The sequence below is a fragment of the Schistocerca serialis genome, chromosome 4, assembly GCF_023864345.2.
Source record: "Schistocerca serialis cubense isolate TAMUIC-IGC-003099 chromosome 4, iqSchSeri2.2, whole genome shotgun sequence".
NCBI classification, from domain to species: domain Eukaryota; kingdom Metazoa; phylum Arthropoda; class Insecta; order Orthoptera; family Acrididae; genus Schistocerca; species Schistocerca serialis.
This window is the reverse complement of record NC_064641.1, coordinates 382,280,159-382,305,011: the sequence shown is the minus strand read 5'-3', so window position 1 is coordinate 382,305,011 and position 24,853 is coordinate 382,280,159. Positions and strand designations below refer to the sequence as shown.

At 42.1% G+C, this 24,853-nt stretch overlaps 1 protein-coding gene across 1 annotated transcript in view; it reads right to left on the bottom strand.

The window, feature by feature from the left end:
• Positions 1 to 24,853, bottom strand: part of LOC126474866 (calmodulin-binding transcription activator 1) — a 1,815,894-nt gene that overhangs the window by 581,092 nt on the left and 1,209,949 nt on the right. The window contains exon 5 of the mRNA XM_050102346.1: positions 24,134 to 24,225. Within this exon, the coding sequence (XP_049958303.1) occupies positions 24,134 to 24,225 (92 nt within the window). The remainder of the gene's footprint in view (positions 1 to 24,133; positions 24,226 to 24,853) is intronic.

Below are 24,853 nucleotides of genomic sequence, written 5' to 3'. Positions count from 1 at the left end.
TTATATTCTTCTCTACTTCGACCGTCAGTTACGTTGGTACCCAAATAGCAAAACTCATCTACTACTTTAAGTGTCTCATTTACTAATCTAATTCCCTCAGCATCAGCTGAATTAATTAGACTACATTCCATTAGCCTTGTTTTGCCTTTGTTGATATTCATCTTATACCCTCCTTTCAAGACACTGTCCATTCCGTTCAATTGCTCTTGCAGGTCCTTTGCTGTCTGTGACAGAATTACTACGTCATCCGCAAACCTGAAAGTTTTTATTTCTTCTCCATGGATTTTGATTCCTACTCCAAATTCTTCTTTTGTTTCCTATACTGCTTGCTCAATATACAGATTGAATAACATCGGGGATAGGCTACAACCCTGTCTCGCTCCCTTCCCAACCACTGCTTCCCTTTCATGCCCCTCGACTCTCACAGCTGCCATCTGGTTTCTGTACAAATTATAAATAGCCGTAGTGTAGTTCGAATTATACGGATTATATGTACATTACATATAAACTGTACAATTCGAACTGTACAAGGAAAGAAGTTTAAATGAATCTACGTTATTGCTGTTTTTAATATAGCTCCTAAGGGACTGGAACGGGTGAATCCAATCCCAGAAAATAGCTCACTATGTAACACCTCACAACAAGTGCACACGCCTTGCAAATCTTTTTTCTCATCTTTCTAATGTAGACTTTTAATTCCATATTATTTGTTGTATAAATCATATATGTTCAAAACAGAAAGCAAATTTTGTGTAGTTTCCAAAGCTGAGATATGCAAGAGGAAAGTGTAATGCAACGTCAAGAGTAGAGCTTCACGAAAACTGATCTGGTAAGGATACAAAACACGTGAAAATGTAAGCAGCATTCATAAATGAATAAGAACAGTAATACGGAGAATCTGGATACATTCGGCATCTTGACACCCCCTTGCAGTAGCGACTCAGATACTGTTGTATAAACGCACGTTACAATTTACTGTACATTACTCCACCAAATCGGAGAGTAAATGAGATAAGAGTGCCTGGTTGGAGCATTCGCGTTTTCAGCTGGTCCACAATATCACAAAAGTCATCTGCATTTTCTCGAACACTGGCCTGTATAATTTTATGGCATTCCCAGAAAACTATTTGATTTTCATAAAGTTGATTTTGAAGTGTAGTTTGTGTCAGGCTTTTCTGTCCCCTTATCACTGAATGATTATATTGAAAATAATTAGTTACTAGACCAAGCTTTAGGTTTTACTGGCAATTTTCTTAACTTACGTAACGGAACTCTCACTGGTTTTGTAACAATACTAATCTCTCAATCTGAAGAATATTTGATAAAGTGAGATTCCGTTAAAAGTGAATTATTAAATTTTTTTTTGAATATTTATATTTATCTGAATTCGTTCATTTTGCAGTATTTTAATCCGTTTTGATAAAATTAGAACAGTTAAATTTTAAAAGTAAACGTTACAGTGTTGTGAGGTGATTTCACTGTCGTTTGTTAATACTTTGTTGCAGAATGCGAATTTTCCAACTAGGTAGGTAAAGTGTTCTCTTGTCTCAACGTTAATTTAGGTACAAGCAGCGGAATTCTGTTTCATTATGTGCGTGTTACTATTACACTCTCCTAAGCCTTTGACTACCATAGGGGCGTTTATGTCCCACAACAGGTTATCAGCGAACCAATCGGAATTTTTTTGCCTGTTATCGCTATGTAGTAACGCCCCACTGGTAAAGTGAATCCTGCTAATGATTTACAGAATTCGTAAATTTACAGATTGCACCTTTAAGTTGTGCTGTATTCAACATTCACTGTTAATCCTCTATACGTTGTATTGTCGCATTGAATTATCTCGCGCCTGTAGATAGGCAATCCAATGAACAGATTAGCAAAGCGTGCTGCTGTCGCGCCTTTCCGGACAATTCACCTCAATGAATTGCATGCTCGTACTGACGTTCGCCGTGTCACAAACGCTGCCCACATTGAGCACCTGTAATGTGAGTTAAAATCCTGGAAATGTGATATTTCTCCTGTGGTGTCTGTTTTCTGTGTGTCTGAAACCCCAGAGAAACTTATGAATGACCCTCTCACTTTATTGCAAAACGGAACGGCTGCAAATATTTTTTGTTCATATTGTTACTTCTTGCTGCGATATTAATTAAAATAACCATGCATTAATACTTTTCACTCCGAAAAAAATGGTAATTACTGTTACAGTGGCCACTTGGTTAAAACAGAATAGTTTGTCCTTATGAACTGGCGATCATGTTAGTACTTTTTTTATTTCTGATTTTAGAATCTTGTTTTTTCGTTAGCTTTTGAAACAATTATCAGATTCGTGGTGATCTGCACCAGAAATCAATTTCATTAGATATTTTGTTTAAGGTTACAAAAGGAGTGCAGTTATTTTGACAGAAATCTGTATACTTTCGCTCCTACGACTCGCTTTACTTCGGACCTAATGCTCCATTTCCGGGCCCATTACGTTACACCATCACGCGGTCAAATGATTTACCAATCGGAGTAAAGAGGGACATCCAAGCCCTCCAGGCGTCGGGAGCACACAGTTAAACGTCTTGCGCATAGTTATATAGCGAAATCTGAGGTGGTCTACGAAATTTGTTCAAAAAATGTTCAAATGTGTGTGAAATCTTATAGGATTTAACTGCTAAGGTCATCAGTCCCTAAGCTTACACACTACCTAACCTACATTATCCTAAGGACAAACACACACACCCATGCCCGAGGGAGGACTCGAACCTCCGCCGGGACCAGCCGCACAGTCCATGACTACGAAATTTTATCCCGTAAGTCAGAGTGTACTGGAAGAAGAGTGTTAGGCACGGATTGAGCATATATCAGACTTTTCCTATGTTTTTCATCTGAACTAACCTTAGTTTATAAGTAACACAAAAGAACTATTCATCATGAACATCACAGCGAAGACAAGCAGCAGTGGCGTCGGCGGAGACTTCGTGATGAAGTGCCTATGAGACATTCTCCTATTCTACGGGACAGAGAGCGAAGGCGCGAAGTCGATTACGATCCATCTGTAAAAAATTCAGGAACACAAAAGCAGAAGCGATCGAATTACATGGATCTGCCACTGTGGCGTTGGTGGCAGAGGGGGGAGAGGGGGGAGAACAGGCGGAGGAGGAGTAAGAAAATAGGAAAGAGGAAGGAGATGAAAGAGAAGCGGACAGAAGAAGGCTGTAAGACAGTTGGTTAAGCGCATAAGGGACGACAGGCGTGATGAGAACAGCAGAGAGAGGAGAAAGAGGAGGAGGAGGAGATTAGGAAGCCAAAAATGGCGAACACACGACACAGATCGTATTGGCACTGTTCCCATACACGTTTTATGGATGTGTGTCTGCACTCTGCACGATACATTCCTTACTGAGTCTGCCACCGGAGTAACTTGTTTATTTCTGTAACTATCTTGCACTAACCACGAGGTTTCGTCACAGTCAAGCAGCTCGAAGTTTAAGTTTTAGACTTATTCATTCATCAAGATCTGGTAACGAATCGCAGTCGACTATCGAGGCCAAATAACGGATTAAACAAATTTCTTTTGTAGAGGAGACGAATCTTCTTCCCCGACCCCATTTTTCCCAATTAACTGCACTCAATCATTTGCCTTTCAAACTAAAAGATTCGTAATGTAATTCGATATTGTGGAACTTTTAATAGTCAGGCCTAGTTACTCAATGAGCTGTCTACGATGCAATCGTCAAGTAAAATAGGCAGACACTAATATAGGCTATAAATGAGACAAGCCAGGCCTGGATTCGAACCAGGGGCCGTGTCTTTGTCATGCAATACTCTAACCAACGGGGCTATGCAAAAACGACTCGCTGCTCGTAGCGGATTTACGAAAGCAGGTGTTAGCTGCTGGCAGACTGATGCTCTGAGACGGGCCTAGCGCTGTCGTAGACATCTCGATCTGTCAGTGTAAAAATTCAGGCCGCAAAAGGCCAGGAAAGGTATTTGAATCATGGTCCGACACAGACTTTTAAATCTGCCAAAACAGTTTACACTTTCTGTACGTTCTTGAAATAAAACTGCAAGTACACCAAAGACGCCCAAAGCATTTCCACTAAACGGGAGTAATCTCCCTCGTCCTCTGTAACTATGTGGACATCACAGATTTAATTTTGTCTGCAGAATTAATGATAACCAAGTACCAGTTACAACAGGCGTCCGAAAAGACGGGCACGAGGGGCATCTATTCCTTCCTGGAATCTTGGTGGTGGTGGTGGTGGTGTTGTTGGTGGTGGTCGTCGTCGTCGTCACCAACGGTCCAAAAACTAGTTTGATCTCTCTTGGGCAGTCCATCCTATGTAAATGTCCTCATCTCTGCACGACTACAGCCATCTGACCCTGCTTACTGTATTCCCTCTACAGTTTTTGTCTCCCACACTACCCTGTAATGCCAAAATGACGATTCTTTGAAACCTCAGGAAATGTCCCACCAATCAGTCTCTTCTTTTTAGCAGATTATGACATAAATTTATGTTTTCCCCAGTTCGATTTATTACATCCTCATTAATTTATGCGATATTCTCATCGAGTCTTGCAAACTGCTTTATGGACTACGTATTCATCCATTTTTAGAAATCATCGTCTGTGGTGGTACTAGGCCGCAAATTTAACACTGTCAAGTGCAACAGGCAACAACGTGGCTATACGAGCATTACACAAACTGGGTTTGTGTGGTTGTCAGCCTGTTCACCATAAATTATACCGTGTCCCTGGCGCGACAGCAGTTACGGCGCTGTTTTACAGTCATAACGGATGTGAAACTTTACAGGACATTGCTAAATAGCGTATTCAATCTTTTCAACACGGAACAATTTATGTAAAATTGTGCTGTTCGGCTGACATGACTTCTCAATAATCTGTGGAACTGTGGTCCGAAGACCATCTTACTTTAGTCCTCATTTGTTAAGAGTACGTCAACTTTTATGAAACCATTTAAAATTGAGAAACCAAAGTCATGAAAATATAATAATAAAGCCATTACCTTGATGTGATCTTTTTTAAGCAAAAAAAGTGTTGTATACGGCATCAAAGTTGAACAAGCATTTTATAAGATTTTTTCCTGCTTCTCCAATTTGAAGAATATCGGTCAATAAAATTTTTTTGTTCGTTATTTTACGTGGTATCGAACAGGATTTTTAAATAGATGTGCTTCTTTTCTTTATTTCAGATTTTTAACTTTTACTAACAATCTAATATTGATGGTATATAAACAAAAATATCTTTTGCAAATATTTTTTACCTTTATTTTTTAACATACTGTGCACAATGGGTGTAATAAAATGACGATGTAATTTTAGATTGTTAAATCAAATAGGTGGCATCGAGATTCGTGTTGCAAATGTCAATATAATTTTGACATACTACTGAAATATGCTTACCTTCTAGGTCTCCTAGGGCTTTTATCTCCAAAAACATACTGAATTAACAAAAATGAAACGTCTGAGGTACAGTAATGTTTTACGTACTTCCTGTCAAATTAAGTTCGTAATCAGTTGTACATAAAATGGCAAACTTACAATCTTTCCCCTTCTTGGATAAATGATTGCTAACGCCCGTGCTCCTTACCATAGCTTGCATACGAAATGAGGTTCATAGCTGTCTATAGCATTTTAGTGCCGCAGGGTTAGCTTGGGAAAGCGAGAAGTTTAGCTTCATGACAACGCACCGGATCTATTACAAATGTTTGTTATATCCGGCTACAACTACGCATCTTAACGCTTACTACTGTTCAGACTTCAACCCGAGTTCTTTCGTTCTTCTTGAAGACAGAATAGCACCGAAAAGTCAGTTTTCCCAGGTGTGGGTGACTGATGAAAATACACCACCTGTGCGCTGCCCTCAAACACGCGACGCAGAAAATTCTTCTAAAATTGGTGGCGTGTCCAATACTCTACACTGCGAATCGATCGAAGTATTACTAAGGAAAGAATTTCGACGATTTTTTATCCTTCCAGAATTCCGATATTTTTAAAACATCTCACAAGCAGTTGGTATAATAGGAGTGGTGTAATCATCAGCTTAGCTTTCATAAAGAGCGCTTATACGGCGATAATATTGTATACAAGATCCTCCCTTTAGCAATACAGTAGTCACAAGACTTTACTCTCTAATATCAGCCAAATACCACTGAAGCAGTGTTTAATTTTCAGGGACTATGGTTGTCCTGAGAATATAGAAGATCTTCGCATACGAAGCTAGGAAGCACTGTGTCATATTTCGGGAACACAGTTACGGAAAACAATGTCAGGCGATTTATCCATTTATCCATTCAGCCTAGTAAGTGAACTACGTCATTTATTTTTATTTATTTATTTTAACATTAACTTTTCGCCTGGAATCTAAGTGCTGTATCAGGTGAAGTTACAATAATAAGTACGACGACAAACTGCATTGATTGTAAATGAAGAACACACTTCCTACGCCACGATCGCAGAGTAGAGACTTCTATTCTTTCAGGATGACCAGTTTCAACGGTCTTATGGTGCCATCATCCGATCTTCTGGAAATTGATATAAAATTGTTACGTTACGTTACATGCATTCAAAGAGTAAAATGCACTCCACACGTTTACATATCTTGATAAAACTGGGTTGGTAAAATGCGCACTGGGGTATACGTATGGAGTAATTTCTGTGTTGGACTATTTAGAATATGTCCAGCACATGTCAACAGATATGCTATTATGCACCCTGTTTGTATGATGTAAAATGGCTCTCAGCACTATGGGACTTAACTGCTGAGGTCATCATTCCCCTAGAACTTAGAACTACTTAAACCTAACTAACCTAAGGACATCACACACATCCATGCCCGAGGCAGGATTCGAACCTGCGACCGTAGCGGCCGCGCGGTTCCAGACTGTAGCGCCTAGAACCGCTCGGCCACTCCTGCCGGCTTGTATGATGTAATAAGCATCTGTGAGCAACTATGTATATGAACATGGCAGTTTGCACAAGGTGCTTTATGTTTTTAATGATGACAAACCTTTTATAATGCGCTGATTTTTATCCACTTGACATCTTGGCGTGAGGTTCAGTGTAAAATGAACACGTTTTACACCAAGAAAATTTTGAAGATCTGAAGATGACAGCAAAATCTGTTGAAACTTGTTGTCTTAAATAAAGAAATATTTATGCGATCTTCGCTGTTGAATGGTTTTTAGCAATTACAACAGATCGCCCTTCAGTAGTCTCAAAACGAGAAAATTCAATTCACGTAATGTAACACGACAATTCATAACAAGTACCATTAGATCAGATGATTGCAGCATAATACTTTTGAAACTGGTCATCTTGGAACAATAAAAGTGTCTAAAGTGCGATGGCGGTGTATGAAGTGTGTTCTTCCTTACCAATCATACACATTGTTCCACAACAAAGCACGTGTACCTTAAAAATATGTGAACTGATTGTATATCAACGAAGTTTGGGCACTATCTAGTTATGTTAATGTATTAGTGAAGTTCAATGACGTTTTATGGTAATGTGTTCGTGAGGTAGTGAAAATAAGTCTATGGAATAAGTCTATGAAATAAGTCTATGAAATGGTATTCTTCTTTACTTTAGTCCTGTAGACGTAGCAGGACAATGAGAGATGGCGATGCCAGGGCATAATGGAACAAATGTTTCGAGTCGCAGAGCCAGGTCGTGGCTCTCAAGAAGTTGCCTAACCCTTTACAGCAAGAGGACTCGAGTACTTTCTTTCTTTCTTTCTTTCTCGGACCTTTGTCCCGCTTCAACGAAGGGTCGGCTGTGTTATGACGGATTTGGTAGTGTTAATTGCAGAGGGTGGCCGGATGCCCTTCCTGCCGCCACCCCGAACCCCTCGGGACGGAAGTAGTGTACCCCAGCTGTCTAGTTTAAGTCATGAAGTAGTGCGAACGTTTTCAAATGTCTGTGAGTCGTGTAACTGAGGCGGAACTTGGGGACCAGCCCAGTATTCACCTAATGGGATGTGGAAAACCGCCTAAAAACCACATCCAGGCTGGCCAGCATACCGGCCCTCGTCGTTAATCTGCCGGGCGGATTCGATCCGGGGCCGGCACGCCTACCCGCGTCCAGGAAGCAGCGCATTAGCGCTCTCAGCTACCTCGGCGGTCCAAGAGGACTCCAGTACGTCTACTGCTAATCAATAGAGCCACTAGAATCTTTTAATCAATATACCTATAGCGCCCGATCGACATACCGTCGTATTACCATCTACAGTTGATAAACACTAGATTAATTCAAATTACTCAAATATCTTTTCTCAAGAACGTAAAAATATTCTTTCACCTCTGCTGTAATGTATGTATACGTACTAAATGACATCATGGTCCATGAGCCTGTCATAGACCAGGCAACTCAATTTTTATTTTTGGTAGGTAATGGCAAGCCTTTAGAAGTCCAAGTAGAATCGTTATTACTCTTGTACACTTTTTATTGACTAAACACATTTTTTTAATTTCAGTAAAACTTATATATTCTGGTCATGGCCCTTGCATACGTCTGTTAAACATATTCAGCCGCTATTTATTTGCTGAGTGTAGATAAGTAGATCAAAGATTTCTGCATTAAATTATACTGTGTACCAAGCTTACACACTAACACACATATGATTTTGTTTTTCGTATTGCAGCCGGAAACTTGTTAGCAGGAAAAATACGAACATAAATTCTCGCTACTAACAGGAAAATAAGAGGTAATTAAAATATGTAGAGGGATGAAGGATTAGTTATTTAGACGCTTTATCGTGTTGACCTGAGAACCATGTTTGCATTCCAGGTTACAAACGTCGTTCAGTGTTAGGACCATCTGCATCCACGACGCCTGAAACCGCACGAGAGATTTCTTTACTGTTGCGCGAAACATCTCAGGTGGGATGTTGGCTACTTGCTTCGCTATGCTCATCCTCGAACTCCAACGTGTTTTAGTGTCCCGGCGGTAAATCCTGCCCTTCAGGTCACCCACACAGCGTCAAATCTGATGATCTTTGTGGCCACGCAGTTTGGAACGATTGGCCAATGATTCGGTTTTCTCCTAAAGTGTTACGAAGTAATATGAGACGCAGCTCTATAACGCATCAAAACAGTCGAGTCCAAAGCACCTCTCTCCCGTAAAGCAGGGATCACACCTTGGCGAAGCAGAACAGAGTCAAGTGTGCCGTTCTCTCTGCATGTCTTTGGTCCTGGGGGACAGAGTTGCTTCCTACGTCGTACCAGTACCGCCGCTTAACGGTAAGTCCTGACACTTAACACTACCAACAACAAAAATCCTGCAGGGCACAGTCTGAACATAATTCCTGTAAGTTCGTTACCGCTACGATAGATAGATTTCTGCCTAGGCTGGCTCAAGTAGCGAAAATTTAATTATAACCTCCCTTATGACGACGTCGTGGATATTAGAATCACAACAGTATAGATGCTAGTGTACAATATGTTTTATGCGTTACAACAACTAGAAAAATTGACTCTGCGTGTGACGTGCGTCTAATTATTGCCACAGGAAGTGTCCTTGTCACCGTACATATTTGCATTTCTAGTTATATAAAGTAAATTAAAGTAGCTTCCTGATTCTAGTTTCAGAAGCATTTACGTAACTGACGCTTCAGTCAGAATTAACATTTCAAAGTGTAAATATTTATTCAGTGTCACCAAAGCATTATGACAGCAAAAGTATAGTGAACGATTACAAAGAAAGTATAGAAAAATTTTATTTTTTTTTGATAATGCGAGACAACTCTTCTTTTTCGACTAATAACGAGCGAATTCTGCTGCACGCGTCGTCATCGTAACCAGATGTTACTAGCACAATACTGCCAATAAACGACATATCCTAGTAGAGTCGTCTGAAAGTAACTTCAGATGAAACTGAGACACGCAAACGAGCGACCACACATACAACTGACCGGCTTCATAAGCGAAAGCAGCTGACAGAGGAACAGCCGCGCGGGATTAGCCGAGCGGTCTCAGGCGCTGCAGTCATGGACTGTGCGGGTGATCCCGGCGGAGGTTCGAGTCCTCCCTCGCGCATGGGTGTGTGTGTGCTTGTCCTTAGGATAATTTAGGTTAATTAGTGTGTAAGCGTAGGGACTGATGACCTTAGCAGTTAAGTCCCATAAGATTTCACACACATTTGAACATTTTCTTGACAGAGGGACAGGAAATACAGTGAAAGGTCAACCGCTCAGTCAGACGTGCTGAGATACTAAGGTCCTCGGTCGACTTGAAGTCGTTACAAGGAACGTTCATAGGGCAGGAATCTCTCACACATGACGGCTACTGTGAAACACATCTATTCTACGGACCAAGTGTTCGTAGCTCTTGAGGTATGCGTTTTTAGAGTTTACTGGATATTTTTTATTATTCTGGTCCTATCACATGCTCCCAAAATACGGAAAGCAGAGAGCTTGTATTAGATGAGATGTGATTCACAGTATCGATCATGAGAAAGTGTTCATAGCACTTCAGGTATATATATTAGACACCATGTTTACTGGAGTTTTTTTCTTGTTTTGGTCGATACTGACGCCTTTGAAAGCTTGTCAGTGGAGTCCTGGTTCACCCTATGTAACTTAGTGGTACTCATTAAATACAAATTGATGAGATTCTGAGTAAATAACTGAAATTTCTAATCTAAGTGCATCAAAGCTTAAGTTGGTGTTCACAGAAAAAAACAATATTTAAAACGCGTTCCATATTGGAAACGCCGCAAAGGTTTCTAACGTCAGCGTGAGGTTTTCTAGGATGTGTGTACTCCTGTGTAGTTTCATAGGGTTTGGCGGTATAAGCAGTATGGAACCCCCTCTTAGATTTAATGTGCATACGTATACAATTCAACGCACAATAAAATGCAGCGTCGGCATAATACGTCCACTGGCTGGCGACATACTCCCGCAAGCTTGCAAACACTTGCGCAGCAGTCATAATAGAATGCCCTGTCATCCTCAGGGTGCGAAAGGGGTGCGGTAATACAGTAAAGGCGTGACTACTGCAACAAAGACTCGGATCAACTCAACTGAATAGGCGGTGCGACATTTAAACAAGAATAACAGTACACGAGAGCTTTGCCAAGGAAGCAAACACCACCGGCAACAACAAAAATACAAACATCGCCGCCGAATTTGCATATAAATTGCAGCACTCGGGAACACGGGTCAGCTTTAGAGAATGGGTTTAATTGGATTTAGCAATGAAAAAACGAGGCTAGCCGTGATTTACAGTGCCGTGACCAGAGGTAGATGGCCAGGTGGGCAGCGTCGAGTACGGGGAAGCGCTGTTTAGACTGCATAGCCCCACGTGCGTTTTGTAGAACTCTACAGGCATACCGAACTCGTAACGCGAAAGAATAGACCGAACTAAAGGCACAGCATTCTAAATCACAGGCGAATTCTCCTTCATGTGAGAAATTTACACGTTCAGCACACAGTAGGGGCAGCAACAGGAGAACTTTATGTAAATGTCTATTTCTTCGGCTCCTCTTCCCTCATGCACCGTAGTACCTCGCATTAGAGATTTAAGTACATGTGAATTCATCACAATCGTAACACATGCCTCACATCATTGCATGCTGCTGCTGTCCACCTCCGTAAAATGCTACCCTGCGCTGGTGCACAGTTCAGTGCCCTACAGTATTTAAGAAAAGGCTGAAGCACTTCACAACGTCAGCCTCATAATACACCTTTCTTACTGTTACCCTTCATCATCCTTTAATTTCTCCGTCGGCCACATCTTTTTCTTTTCCTTTGTTTTGTTTTTTGTTCTTCGTTACTTATCTTCCATTACGTTTACCTTTCTCTGTCACACTCTCTCTCATGTCCACTACTACACAATTTAAACCTACGCGTCTGTAATTTGTCTTCGTTGTTCTACTTTTCATGAATGGAAATAACCAGTCTTTTCCTCTACTGCTACTATAGTTTCCGCTTTTTATGTCACAATTATTTCTAAATGGATTCTAGAGGGTTTCCGGAAGAAAGGTCTCATTATTCACAGAGGATGTAGTACGCAACAACGGAAGGAAAAAGTTCCTATCAACCTCATATTTTCAGAGTTGTGGTCTGCTACCACTACTGCAAATGATCACGGTGTCTGCGCTACTCTTCACAACATATGCTCGATATGACGGCCATCCATTGCAGTGTAGCCTCTACGACTCATGGAATCAAGCATTCTTTGGGACACCCCTGGTTGTTGTCGGATTGCGTCGCAGGCACTGAATACGCTTTCTCGTACTGTATCCACATCAGTTACGGGGACCGCAAACATCAAGCTCTTTACATGTCCCCAAAGTAAAAAATTCATAGGGTCAATGTCAGGAGAACCTGTGGGCCTAGGTATTGGCCTCCCCGACCAATCCTGAAAGACTCGTGTTAGGTGTCGCCTCGCCCTAAGTTAAAAATGCGCCTGTGCACGATCATGTATGTATCACATTTGCAGTCGTTCATAAAATGGCACATTCTCCAGTATCACAGGCAATTGGTTCCGATGGAAGTTACGGTACCTTGCACCACTCACTGTGTTCGGTAGAAAGTGGAGACCTAGCAATCTGTCCCCGTGAAAGCTGCCCAAACTTTGATACTAAATGTGGACTGGTGTCGTCTTTCTTCAAATGCATGCGGATTGGCATCGGCCCATACGTGCGTATTATGTTAATTTATGATACCGTCTCTCGTGAAAAGCCGGCCGGTGTGGCCAAGCGGTTCTAGGCGCTTAAGTCTAGAACCACGCGACTGCTACGATCGCAGGTTCAAATCCTGCCTCGGGCATGGATGTGTGTGACGTCCTTAGGTTAGTTAGGCTGGCTCTGAGCACTATGGGACTTAACTTCTGAGGTCATCAGTCCCCTAGAACTTAGAACTACTTAAACCTAACTAACCTACGGACATCACACACATCCATGCCCGAGGCAGGATTCGAACCTGCGAACGTAGCGGTCGCGCGGTTCCAGACTGTAGCGCCTAGAACCGCTCGGCCACCCCGGCCGGCGGTTAGTTAGGTTTAAGTAGTTCTAAATCCAGGGGACTGATGACCTCAGATGTTAAGTCTCATAGTGCTCAGAGCCATTTGAACCATTTTTTTTCTCTCGTGAATACCGCCTCATCAGAAAACACCTTCGCCGTGAAATGCTTTTTATGAGCAGACGGTTGGAGAAACCGTTGGCAGAATTGCAATCTGGTAGCAGAGCTTGGACTCGATTCGCATGGGAGGGATAGGTCAACTGTGGATGGAGAAAAGACCAAACAACAGACGTAGCATCACCTTCCGCTGCAGCTACACTTCGGACGCTCGTTCCAGTGTTTGATAATTCTTGTTGTATTGATCTAATACCCGCTGCTCCGTATCAGGTGTGCGAGTTCTCCGAGATCTGCTACAATCCCGTGTTCGTGGTGCGAGGTACCCTGTTTCCGAAAGTTGTTGGAACAACGTACTAAATATTTTTACGGATGGTGTACGGCGTCGTGGATATTTGGCAACATATATTTTACAAGCCCGTAGGCTGCTTCCATCTTCTTGCCCGTAGCTGAATACCATATACGTCCAGTGACGGACACGGGAACAAATTACAGTAACGCACTGCTGTGTCACAACGAACAATGCGCCATAAGAACACTGTGAGTACTACTTGTTGCACTTAGCCGTTATCGGAAACACGAGGTGATGTGACGACAAACAAGTACAGTGGTGCCTAAGGAAAACACTGCCAATGCTTTCACATCGGTTGTGCACCTACTGTAAACGCCGATTACACGCTGACTCGCGATAAGCCGACCGAAGGGTCCTCACTGCCCGCTGTGGTCGACTAATACACCAGTGACAATAACATACTTGACCGATACAATACATACTGCAGTGGGCTGTGGAATACTGTTTGTGTTCTTGTGCTTGATACCAATGCAAACATGTTGCGCTACATAAATGTGTAGTATATACGCTGTTTCCTCATTTGTCTCGAGCTAAAGTGCTCGATATGCAAGATACACTCCTCGTACACACGCAGGACATAACTCCGATAATATGAGGTTTACGACCAATGTTTACAGGAACTTACGTATTTCCGTTGATGCGTACTACATCCTCTGCAAATACTGGAACCATTTTTCTGGACATCCTGTACATTATACCTAAGATTTTCTAGAACAAGCTTCTCGTAATTAATGCAATAACCGGAAAAAACATGTTTACTAACTGATCAGAACTGTTTACTAACTGATCAATAAGTTATGACGTGTTAGAGGGATTACTGTATTCAGCAGCGGAAGTCACTAATGGCGAAGAAAACACTAAGTAGACAACGTAATCAAAACTATGGTTCTGCTCTCCGTGGGGACCATTATAAAGACGCGTCCCAGGCGTAATTATTGCCTGAGATTGGGCGCCAGGGTTCGTGAGATGGGGATTAGCCGGTTGGCCTACGTGAGAGGGAGTCTTGACCTGGATATAATGTAAGATCCCTTATTGCAAAACGTAAGGATTGGAGAGTGACTGAACTAGAAGTGTTTTGGGACTTCTAAATTTCTTCAGAAAACAGTTTCAACTCTTGCCCCACTTTGCTTGAAGTCACGAACAGAGACGGTGACTGGCTAGCAGCCTTCTGCCTGCTCTGAGATGAGACTCTCAGTATTAACTGAGCCCGCACCCACTATACGATACACAGAGTTCCCCAGCTACTCGCCTATGATTTGGTTAACTGTGCTGATACTACTACAGTTGATTCTGCTTAGCCCTGCCTGGCTGCTCTCCTGGTTCTCTCTGTCCCCCTGACTTCACTCGACTTCTCTGACTTCAGTTTCTCGGAGTGTCCTGCCTCAGAGTTTTGTACGGCTTTCCTCTACGCCTCCGATTGTCGCTGACACGTTGTAGCGCCTAAGACCTCCCTACATCTACGTCTACGTCCACATAGATACTCCGCAATCCACTGTACGGCGCGTTTCTTTTCCTGTTCACTCGCAAACAGAGCGAAAAAAAGGACTATCTATATGCCTCCGTATGTCTTATCTTCGTGGTCCTTACGCGCAGCAGAATCGTTCTGTCAGCTTCAAATGCCGGTTCCCTAAATTTTCTCACTAGTGCTTCTCGAAAAGATTGTCGCCTTCCCTCCAGAGACTAAAGAACGTGACTGTCAAGCAGGACACCTCACTGACTATTACTGTTCACTGTTCTTCAGTAGTTTCCCAGAAGTTGGGTGGAGTGAGAGAGAGGCGTTTCTACCTAATGGTCGAACACTACGTCCCAAGCTTGCCAATGGCTTTTCATGACATATCGATGTCTCTAGCAAAGCCCCTCTCACTTTATCCCTCTCGTCCCACGCTCTCTATCTCGCCAGCAAATGCTGGCCTCACTCTTATCGTCGACATGTGTACTGAGTACACTTGAACCTGTAACTATCAGTAGTACTCTGTATTGTCCTTGAATGACTCTTGTGTTCACAGCGTATAGCTCGCTATACTTGGCCGCCCGACATGCTGGAACCTGGTTGGCTGTCCTATGGAGATGGCGTTTATCGCTGAAACAGCCGGTGCTCTGTTTATTGTTTTTTTTTTCACGGCTGTTTAACATGAGTGTTAAAACTGTTCAAAATAATCTGTTTCTGAAATAACGGATTTTCGGTATTTTATTCCTCTCATCTCCTGTAATAAACATAGAAATGCTGCAAAGATTGAAAAATTTTGACTCCCTCAGTCTTAAGATAGGTCGGGTCAAAAGTATAAATTAAACAGGGAGATGAGAGACAACTTAGCCCGTTCACGGATCGGTGCTTTTTCCGGAAAGTGACAAGTGCTTGACTACTACAAAAAAATTATCAGCATTCTCCTACTGACTCTAATTTTTTGAAACTCTGCTCAAAAATCACGTTGTAATCGTGGATCATACCACTATTTGGGCATTACCAATAATCAGAGGTAAATGGTGAAGACTGAGGTTGTAGAACTCTGTTCTTCGTGTTAATTTGTTTCGTTTTCAAGGGCTAAAAGGAGATAAAGACATATCATGTACACCAGTGGTTCCCAGCCTTTCTTAAACCTTTATCCCTGAGTGCAATTAGACATTAGCTAGTACCTCCGCCATTCCCCCTCCCTCCCCCCATCGTCTGGAGCCCCCCCCCCCCACCCCTCCCCAGATTATCACCAACTTTAGCACCCAACTAAACTGCAGAATGAAAGACTATTCATGGAACACTTTTATTTTTTAAATGATGAAAGATGAATGATATTTAGTTTGTGTGTGTGTGTGTGTGTTTGTGTGTGTGTGTGTGTGTGTGTGTGTGTGTGTGTGTGTGTGTTAGAATGAATGATGAAGGAAGGAATTCGTGGTGTATCTTCAGTGATACAACTGCTTCTCAGATAAGAAAGCTAACTATCGACAACGGGTTACAAAACATACTTCCCCTGCATTACTCGTCTCTATTGTGGCAATTGCTTAACCTGCACACTGCAAAATTATTTAAAATAAACCAAGTTGAAATGTGTGCACTATACTTGCCGTTCGTAAATCACTTGATTGTTCCACTCCAAACTTCTGAACGGGCAGGAATTGGAAGATTCCAGAGCTCTACGCTGTTAATGCCGTGTGTCTGACCACAGCCAGTACTAGTAACATTTACAATAATAATAATAATAATAATAATAATAATAATAATAATAATACTGTGAACAACACTATAGTAACCGTCATGTGGTAACTGCTGTGTCGTGCAATCAATTACTTCATTTATTCGTTTCGAAGCGAGTAATGAAATAACTTCTGGACAACCTCAGGTACCATTTACAGCTTGGAGAAGACATTTTCTTGAGATATTTAGCGTCTGTTATGCATATATCTCACTTTTGTTACCAGCGCTGTAGGGGACAAGGCACAACATTTGTGTGCAGTGGGTGGACTATGTAAGGAAGCTGTAACCTCCATCGCATTAATGCTACCAGTTGAGAAATAGTGCCGGCCGCGGTGGACGAGCTGTTGTAGGCGCTTCAGTCTGGAACCGCACGACCGCCACGTTCGCAGGTTCGAATTCTGCAGCGGGCATGGATGTTTGTGATGTCCTTAGGTTAGTTAGGTTTAAGTAGTTCTAAGTTCTAGGGGACTGATGACCTCAGATGTTAAGTCCCATAGTGCTCAGAGCCATTTTTTTGAGAAATAGTAGTTATTAATAAGTTATATAATCAGTATCAGAGTTTTTCAAAACAATGATAATAGTAATGCAACAATCGCATCGTTTAGTTTTTACCCCTCAGAAAAATTCATTACACCCCTCAGGTGGTAATTACCACAAGGTTGGGAACCACTGATGTAAAGACAGCAGCAGGTCAGCTACTTTCTATTTTTATTGTATACTACCAGCGACTTGTTGTTAAGGTTTGAATTTACTACTATTACCACAACTCCCGTCCTCTTTTATTACTTTATGGAAACGTTGAAGAAGTCTTTAATCTTTTAAAGCAAATGAAGCATTGTACTGCATTGTTACGTCACTTCGTACAAATATCCCTCATTAAGACAGATGTCCGGCGACGACAGCGAGAAACCACCGCACAGACCAGGTAGGGGGCGAGTCTTGCACACTGCACCTACACGTGTACTTCGAGCCACGACACACGGCAAAAGGGACATTGTTGTCCCAGCAATGCTGTACAAATTCTTATACCGTGTGTTTGTTACTAGTTTCTGTCCGCATTGTTATTAAAATAGCACTGATCGCTTTTCTCGTTTTCTATAACAACGCAATATTTGAACCAATGGATATTTTAAAAATAAGAATAATCCTTTTTTACGAAATATTTTAGCATTGCTTCTAAGGCTAATTACTATTTCGGCTTTGTTTTTACTGTGTTATTAGTATGAAATAAGTTATAATACCGGTTGTTGAGAATTTAAATGGTGGTATCGGTTTTAAGTGGTCGGTTTTTCCCATGTAAGACTTATTGTTGTTCTCCGTTTGTTACTATTGCTCTACAGGTCTTGGCTGTGGATACGACGATTCCCCGCACAGGATTTGCGTCAATTACGACGAGCGTGCCACCATCATCTACTGACGTTTTCAATTTGCGTGGGCGGAGGCGGTGACAGCGTGCAGTGACGGTGGCGACACCACCTTTAATTCCGCCGAAACGGCCCGGCCGTTGTGTCGTGCTGAGACAACGGCTCAGCAAGGAGTATCGTTTTCCTATAGCGGCGCCACGGCACACCGCGGCGCCAGGACGACGGGGCGCGGCGCAGCGCGGGTAACAAATGCGGCGGGACCGCCTTATCTGCCGCCTGCAATTCGTCTCCCTCCGCCGCCGCCGCCTGCCGCGGAAGGAAATCCTCACCTGGAGCGCTTTAAACACAAACCACGCGCTGCCGCGACGACCGACGGGCGCCCACGCCCCGAGCCTCTGGTCGATAGAGGAAGGTCGTCTGGAGTTGGCGGACCTCCGGAAGCCCCCGCCCGACCGTACGTAACACAGGACTCGGCACTCATTCAGAGAGCTCACCTTCCTACCTCACTACACCAGGTAATAAAATAAATGTCGTGTGACTAGGGCCTCCCGTCGGGTAGACCGGTCGCCTGGTGCAAGTCTTTCTATTTGACGCCACAACACAACACCCAGTCCCCGAGCGGAGAAAATCTCCGACCCAGCCGGGAATCGAACCCGGGCCCTTAGGACTGACATTCTGTAGCGCTGACCACTCAGCTACTGGGGGTGGACACTACACCAGGTGACCAAATAATCTTGGCACACTTCGGAATAGAGGTGAGGTTTGCTCACAGAATTATGCCATCCTGAGGGCTACAGTCGGGAACTGTATGAAAAATGGTTCAAATGGCTTTGAGCACTATGGTACTTAACTTCTCAGGTCATCAGTCCCACAGAACTTAGAACTACTTAAACCTAACTAACCTAAGGATATAACACACATCTATGCCCGAGACAGGATTCGAACCTGCGACCGCAGCGGTCGCGCGGTTCCAGATTGTAGCGCCTAGAACCGCTCGGCCACCCCGGCCGGCTGAACGGTATGACCCTACGTACACGTTATAGTATATAGCCTCGTAACTTTCCTTCGATTAAGCGGCGAAAACTCTCCTGTAGAACATGAACCGAAACAATCAATACCTACGCGGCTGCAATGATAATGTTACCAAAGACAGCGCCACTAAAGCAGAGATTCTAAATACGGTTTTTCGAAAAATTTTTATCAAAGAAGACGCAGTAAATATTAAAGAATTACAATCAGCAACAGATGCCAACACGAGTAACTTAGAAGTATGTACCCTCGGTGTAGCGAGGCAGCTTACATCACTTAATAAAGGCTAATTTTCCGCACCATTTTGTATATCAATTACACTCCTTTCAGACTATTCTCGTGAAATAGCTCCACTTATACAATCATAAACAGCAGCTCTTAAAACGAAAGATCCGTACCTGAAGCCTGGAAAGTTGCACAGAACGTACTAATACTTACGAAAGGGAATACAAGTAATATACTCTACTCCACTGCACACCAATATAAGTAACATCGATTTGCAGTAGGATTCTGGAATATACACTGTGCTCGAACACTATAAATTCCTGGAAGGAAACAATCTATTGGCATAGAGCCACCACGGATTCAGAAATTATCGTTCTTGTGAAACACGACTGGTTCTTTATTCGCAAGAAGTAATGAATGGCATCGACATGAGATCTACAACTGATTCCATATTTTTAGATTTCCTGAAAGCTTTTGGCAACACTCCTCACAAGCGGCTTCTAATCAAACAGTGTGCCTCTGGGTTCTCATCTCAATTGTGCGACTAGATTCGTGTTTTCCTGTCAGAAAGGTCACAGTTAGTAGTAGAACAGAAGTTATATCTTGCATCTCCAAGAAAGTATTATAGCCTCTCCGCTGTTCCTAATCTATGTAAACGATGTAAGAGACAATATGAACAGCCATCTTAGAAAGTACCTGTATGGTGCCAAAAGTCTAACGTCACCCACACGAGTACTAAATGAAATTCATTAAATTTCGGTTACACGATAAATCACAAAAATCTCAACGTTGTCAATTCAATTAATATCTACGGATCACAGTTACCCGTAGCTTAAATTCAATGATTACATAGATAACGTTGTGGGGAACGCGAACCGAAGACTGCGTTTTATTGTTAGAACACTTACAAGACGCAACAGACCTTACACAGATACTGCCTACACTGCACTTTTCGTCATCTTCTGGAATACTGCTGCGTCGTATGGGATCCGCACCAGATAGGACTGAAGAAGGACATCCAAAAAGTTCAGAGCAGGGCAGCTCGTTTTGTATGATTGCAAAATAGGGCACATAATGTCATCGATATGATAAGCGACCAGGGCGGCAATCGTTCACACAAAGGCGTTTTCGTCACCGAGAGATCTTTTCACGAGGTTTTTTTTTCTACCAACTTTCTCCCCGGAGCCGGCCGGAGTGGCCGAGAGGTTCTAGGCCCTACAGTCTGGAACCGCGCGACCGCTACTGTCGCAGGTTCGTATCCTGCCTCGGGCATGGGTGTGTTTGATGTCCTTAGGTTAGTTAGGTTTAAGTTGTTCTAAGTTGTAGGGGAGTGATGACCTCAGAAGTTAAGTCCCAAAATGCTCAGAGCCATTTGAACCATTTTTTTCTCCCCGGAAGACAAAATATTTTGTTGATTACCACCTTCACAGGGAGACACTACCGCAGTAATAAAATAAAGGAAATCAGATCTTGCATGAAAAGATTTGGGTGTTCACTTTACCCTCGTACAGTACGAAAGTGGAACGGTCGAGAAATAGTCAGAAATTGGTACTAAAATCCTTCTGCCAAACACTTGAGTGTTAATTGAAGAGTAGTCATGTAAAATGTAGGTAGGTTATTCATCATTGTAGGTTTCAGTTCCTTCAATCCCTCATATATTCGTTATGGTTCAGATACTCTCAAGATCATTACCCACTGAAACCACGGAATACGAACGACTGTTCTTTATCACGAAATGTACATTGTACATCGGTAACGTAAGATCGTATGGCGTTGTTCACAAGTACATTCTACCAGAAAGGTAGACCCAAATCCGCTTAATTGGAAAGATTTTCTTTCTTCGCGCATTATGGTTCTTTTCCTTGAGAAATAGTTAGTGTTTCGTTAAGGCCGCCGAGGTTAAGGGCCTCATCCGATGGACAAACTGTGTGTCTCCCTCTCCGCCAAATACTGGAGAAGAAATTTTTCTTTCACAAGGATTAAAACCTACAACCTTCAATTTGAGCGCTGTCGCACAAGCGTGAGATAGCGATCTTGCTATGGAAGCGAGTAATACTCATGTGTTACGTAGAGAAAAGAAATTGTCTGATATCCTTTTTCTTCTGCATGGTGAAGCAGCTCCCCGTTTCATGAATACGAAGTGCGTCTTATGCACAGTTGTTCGACCATGAATATTAAGTTCACGAACTTTCCACGTAACTTTGCTAGGAACATAGACTAACTCACACTATCTATTTAATATAAAATCATATCGTTGAATTTATCTTTATGGACCAGTTGCACATGAGGCAAACAATCACAAGAACTTATGGAAGCTCAAGTGTTCCACAGACTTGCTATATAAATGACCACAGGAATTCAGGACAGATTCTACAATGGGGCTATGCGTATAACAGCATAACATTTTCTATAATAATTTATGACAGTTTTAACGAGTGACGTAACAAGAGACCGACTAACCTATGCACTTTAAGCACTCAGTGGTAATTATTTCTCCCTCGCCGTAAATAAGCGGCGCGGCCCCGCGCTCTGTGTATAATAACGTGAAATTCGGCATTATGAACAATGATAAAACAATCTGCTGATTGAACGAGGTTCCAATACTTCCTCGTTAGGCCAAAGCGGAAAACACAGAGAGGTCAAATGATTAACAAGTATTACGAGAAATGTGAAATTAATGCGTTTTCGGTGTTTTTGCACCGATTAACCGATGTCCAATGGATTTACCGATAATTCACGTAATCCACATGCTATTACCGAAACAGGACAGCTTACAAACCAGTACCACTAAACAGTGACGGGCTTCATCGGTTTTAAAACACGCACCATGCCAGTGTGGTTTACGAATGGATTACGCTACAACAGACTGCAGCGTCAACTGCTGATAGGGCAAGTCACTGATAAACAAAGTACATTTAGCACCTGACCAGAAGACGAAGTAACGACAGAGACGCTATTCCACCGCTTCTCGTTCAATAGGGGAAACAACTTAAAAATTTACAAAAATTCATTGCGTCACGAATGAAACGCCGATAATAGCGACAGACACGTTAGGAAGATCGATTCTTCCTCCCCAGTACAAGCAACTGACAATTCGTGCGGTACTGAGACATTACAGGACTACGCAGACCAAAGAATTCACTCCAGCAACCAAAACAAAAGCAGAGTTTTGTAATCTGTAACTGAAACAGTTGAGAACGTGAATAATATTAAAGCTGAGCTGTACCACATTAGAGGCACTGACCATTGACCGTAATCATTCGTACATGCCTGACACCTTAGACAAGATGGCCCGTTTTTGTAAGATTGTCTATTGCTCTGATCTTACTAGATTCCAAGTATTCCAAATTCTTCAACTTTTCTCAAGCTAGTACTTCTGTGAAGCAATTATGCGTCTCTTCTACGATACAGCCAATCTAGCTTAACCATTAAACGGAAGATTAGAAATAGGATAGAAAGAAAATAAACCCCGAAACTTCCACACCACCATTACGCAATTTATTCATCGTTGATTGAACCAGGCAACTGTAATGCTTTAGAGGTATGCCCACTTATGTTCTCTGACAGTCCTTGGTGTTACATTAGGACTATAGAAAAAGTTTCGCTATTGTTGGAAGCGTTTTGTTGCTGCTTCCTTCCTGCCCAACCAGCACGCTGATTCTCGGTCACATTATGTAGCTGTTGCTCTGCGAATACCTAAAGGAGCTTTTCTTAACAGATATAATTTTTCTAATAATGTTACCAGTAAGCAGCAAAATATTAGTAGCGGTGGGCGGAGAGGTGATAACCAATGTCGCATGAACCAGCTTCGTTAAGGGAAACACTACTTCGGACTTGATACACATACTCTGTTCTTGTACCGACAGTACGTACCTCACATCCAAGTTGTCGCCAATGAACCATTTCCATCATTTTACCCGCTTGAATCACAAGTGATGTTCTCGTATATCACCGCAAACCGTAATATTCGCAAAAAACACCACGCTTTATGATGCAACTGGTACCGACATTACAAATATCATAGCATAATCTCACAGAATTTGGAAAAACGATGTTCTGTCGCGTGAAATTACAGCATTATTTGTATAGGGACAGCCAATTTATAGCTGAGAAAAATTGAAATTATCCCTAAAGCAGTTTAATTTGTATAACTAAAAACAAATACTTTTTCGCGAATATTACGGTTTGCTGTGACATACGGGAACATCAGTAGTGTTTCATGCGGGTACAATGAGGGAAGCTGTTCATTGGCGACAACCCCACGTTGAAATATTGTTGACCCTTTCTATATGATTTCATTAATTCGATCATTAGAACGTAACTTCCTCTGTATCTGAGTGAACATCTTGAGCATCCAAAGCAAATAAATGGTCAAAACAAAAACATAAAATTATGCTCTTCTGTTCTCTGCATTAGTTTCTTGCTGTTAAAAAAATGGTAATAACTCTTCAGAGGGTAATAACATTATGGGGCCATGAGGAAGAGTAGACTTAATTTTTCGGTACGTGTGTACACAGAACTGCGTTATGCCTGTTTAAATTGGACAAAGTGCATCAAATTTTCCACTTCTTAGTGTTCCTTAAAGCACTAAAATGTGAATGAAACCGCACACAGCAGAGGCCATTAGAACTGTAACGTAGAGTTGAGTGCGATATGGCGTAAGGACTTCTCAGTCGGAACACTTAGGGGTCGTGGTTTCTCCAAAATAAAAATAAAAATCTACCACTTAAAAACAGACTACACGATGGTCAAATAAATAGGGTTAATGAAGGTAGCACTCTGTCTCCTAATACTTACACAGATTCGTTATACTAATGTTCAATTTGTGGAAGTCACAAAACACAAGGGCGGCGAGAGCACACCACTAAGTCAAGTAACACATGTGTTACTGCTTACCTCATTGGTGTTCCACCGATGCCTCTGCGTGGGAAAGTGGTCAGCTTTCGGCAGGCTTTCCAAGTTGTCCGGCAGTTTGATGGCCTCTCCATCTGAAACAAAAGACACAGTGCTCAGACTGAACAACTGCTGGATTCACAACAGCCCTACCTCTGGGTTTTTATGCAGCCCGCAACCCCTGGATTTTCATATTCTCTCGCTCGCTATGCACAAACTATCAGTCCTGTAGAAAAATCAATCAGGCCTTTTTGTAAGAAATTTAATGCAGTTAAATTGTGAACTGAGATACGTTTTCGCTGGTGGCCACGATTTACGAGTTATTCAAGAAAAACGCGTTTCAAGATAACTTTTGAACGTTTTTCTTGTATAATTCGAAAACTACGGCCGCTAGCGAAAACGTATCCCAATACAAAATTTAACTGCATTAAATTTCCTACAGAAAGATCCGTTTGATTTTAGTGTAGGACTAACAATCTGTGTCTAGCCAGTGAGAGAATATGAAAATCTTCCGCTTAGTATTTAAGATTGTGGGTTGCATAAAACCAAGTGATACGTGCAGCTGAATCACACCATATATTTAGCAAACTATCTTTTCTTTGCCATATTTCTCATCGCATGGTAAGGAACAATGAAAACACTCAAGCAGTAATACACCACAAAATGTGACTGTCACCTGATTCACTGTGGTGCGTATAAAAATGTATTTTACTGTTACAAGAA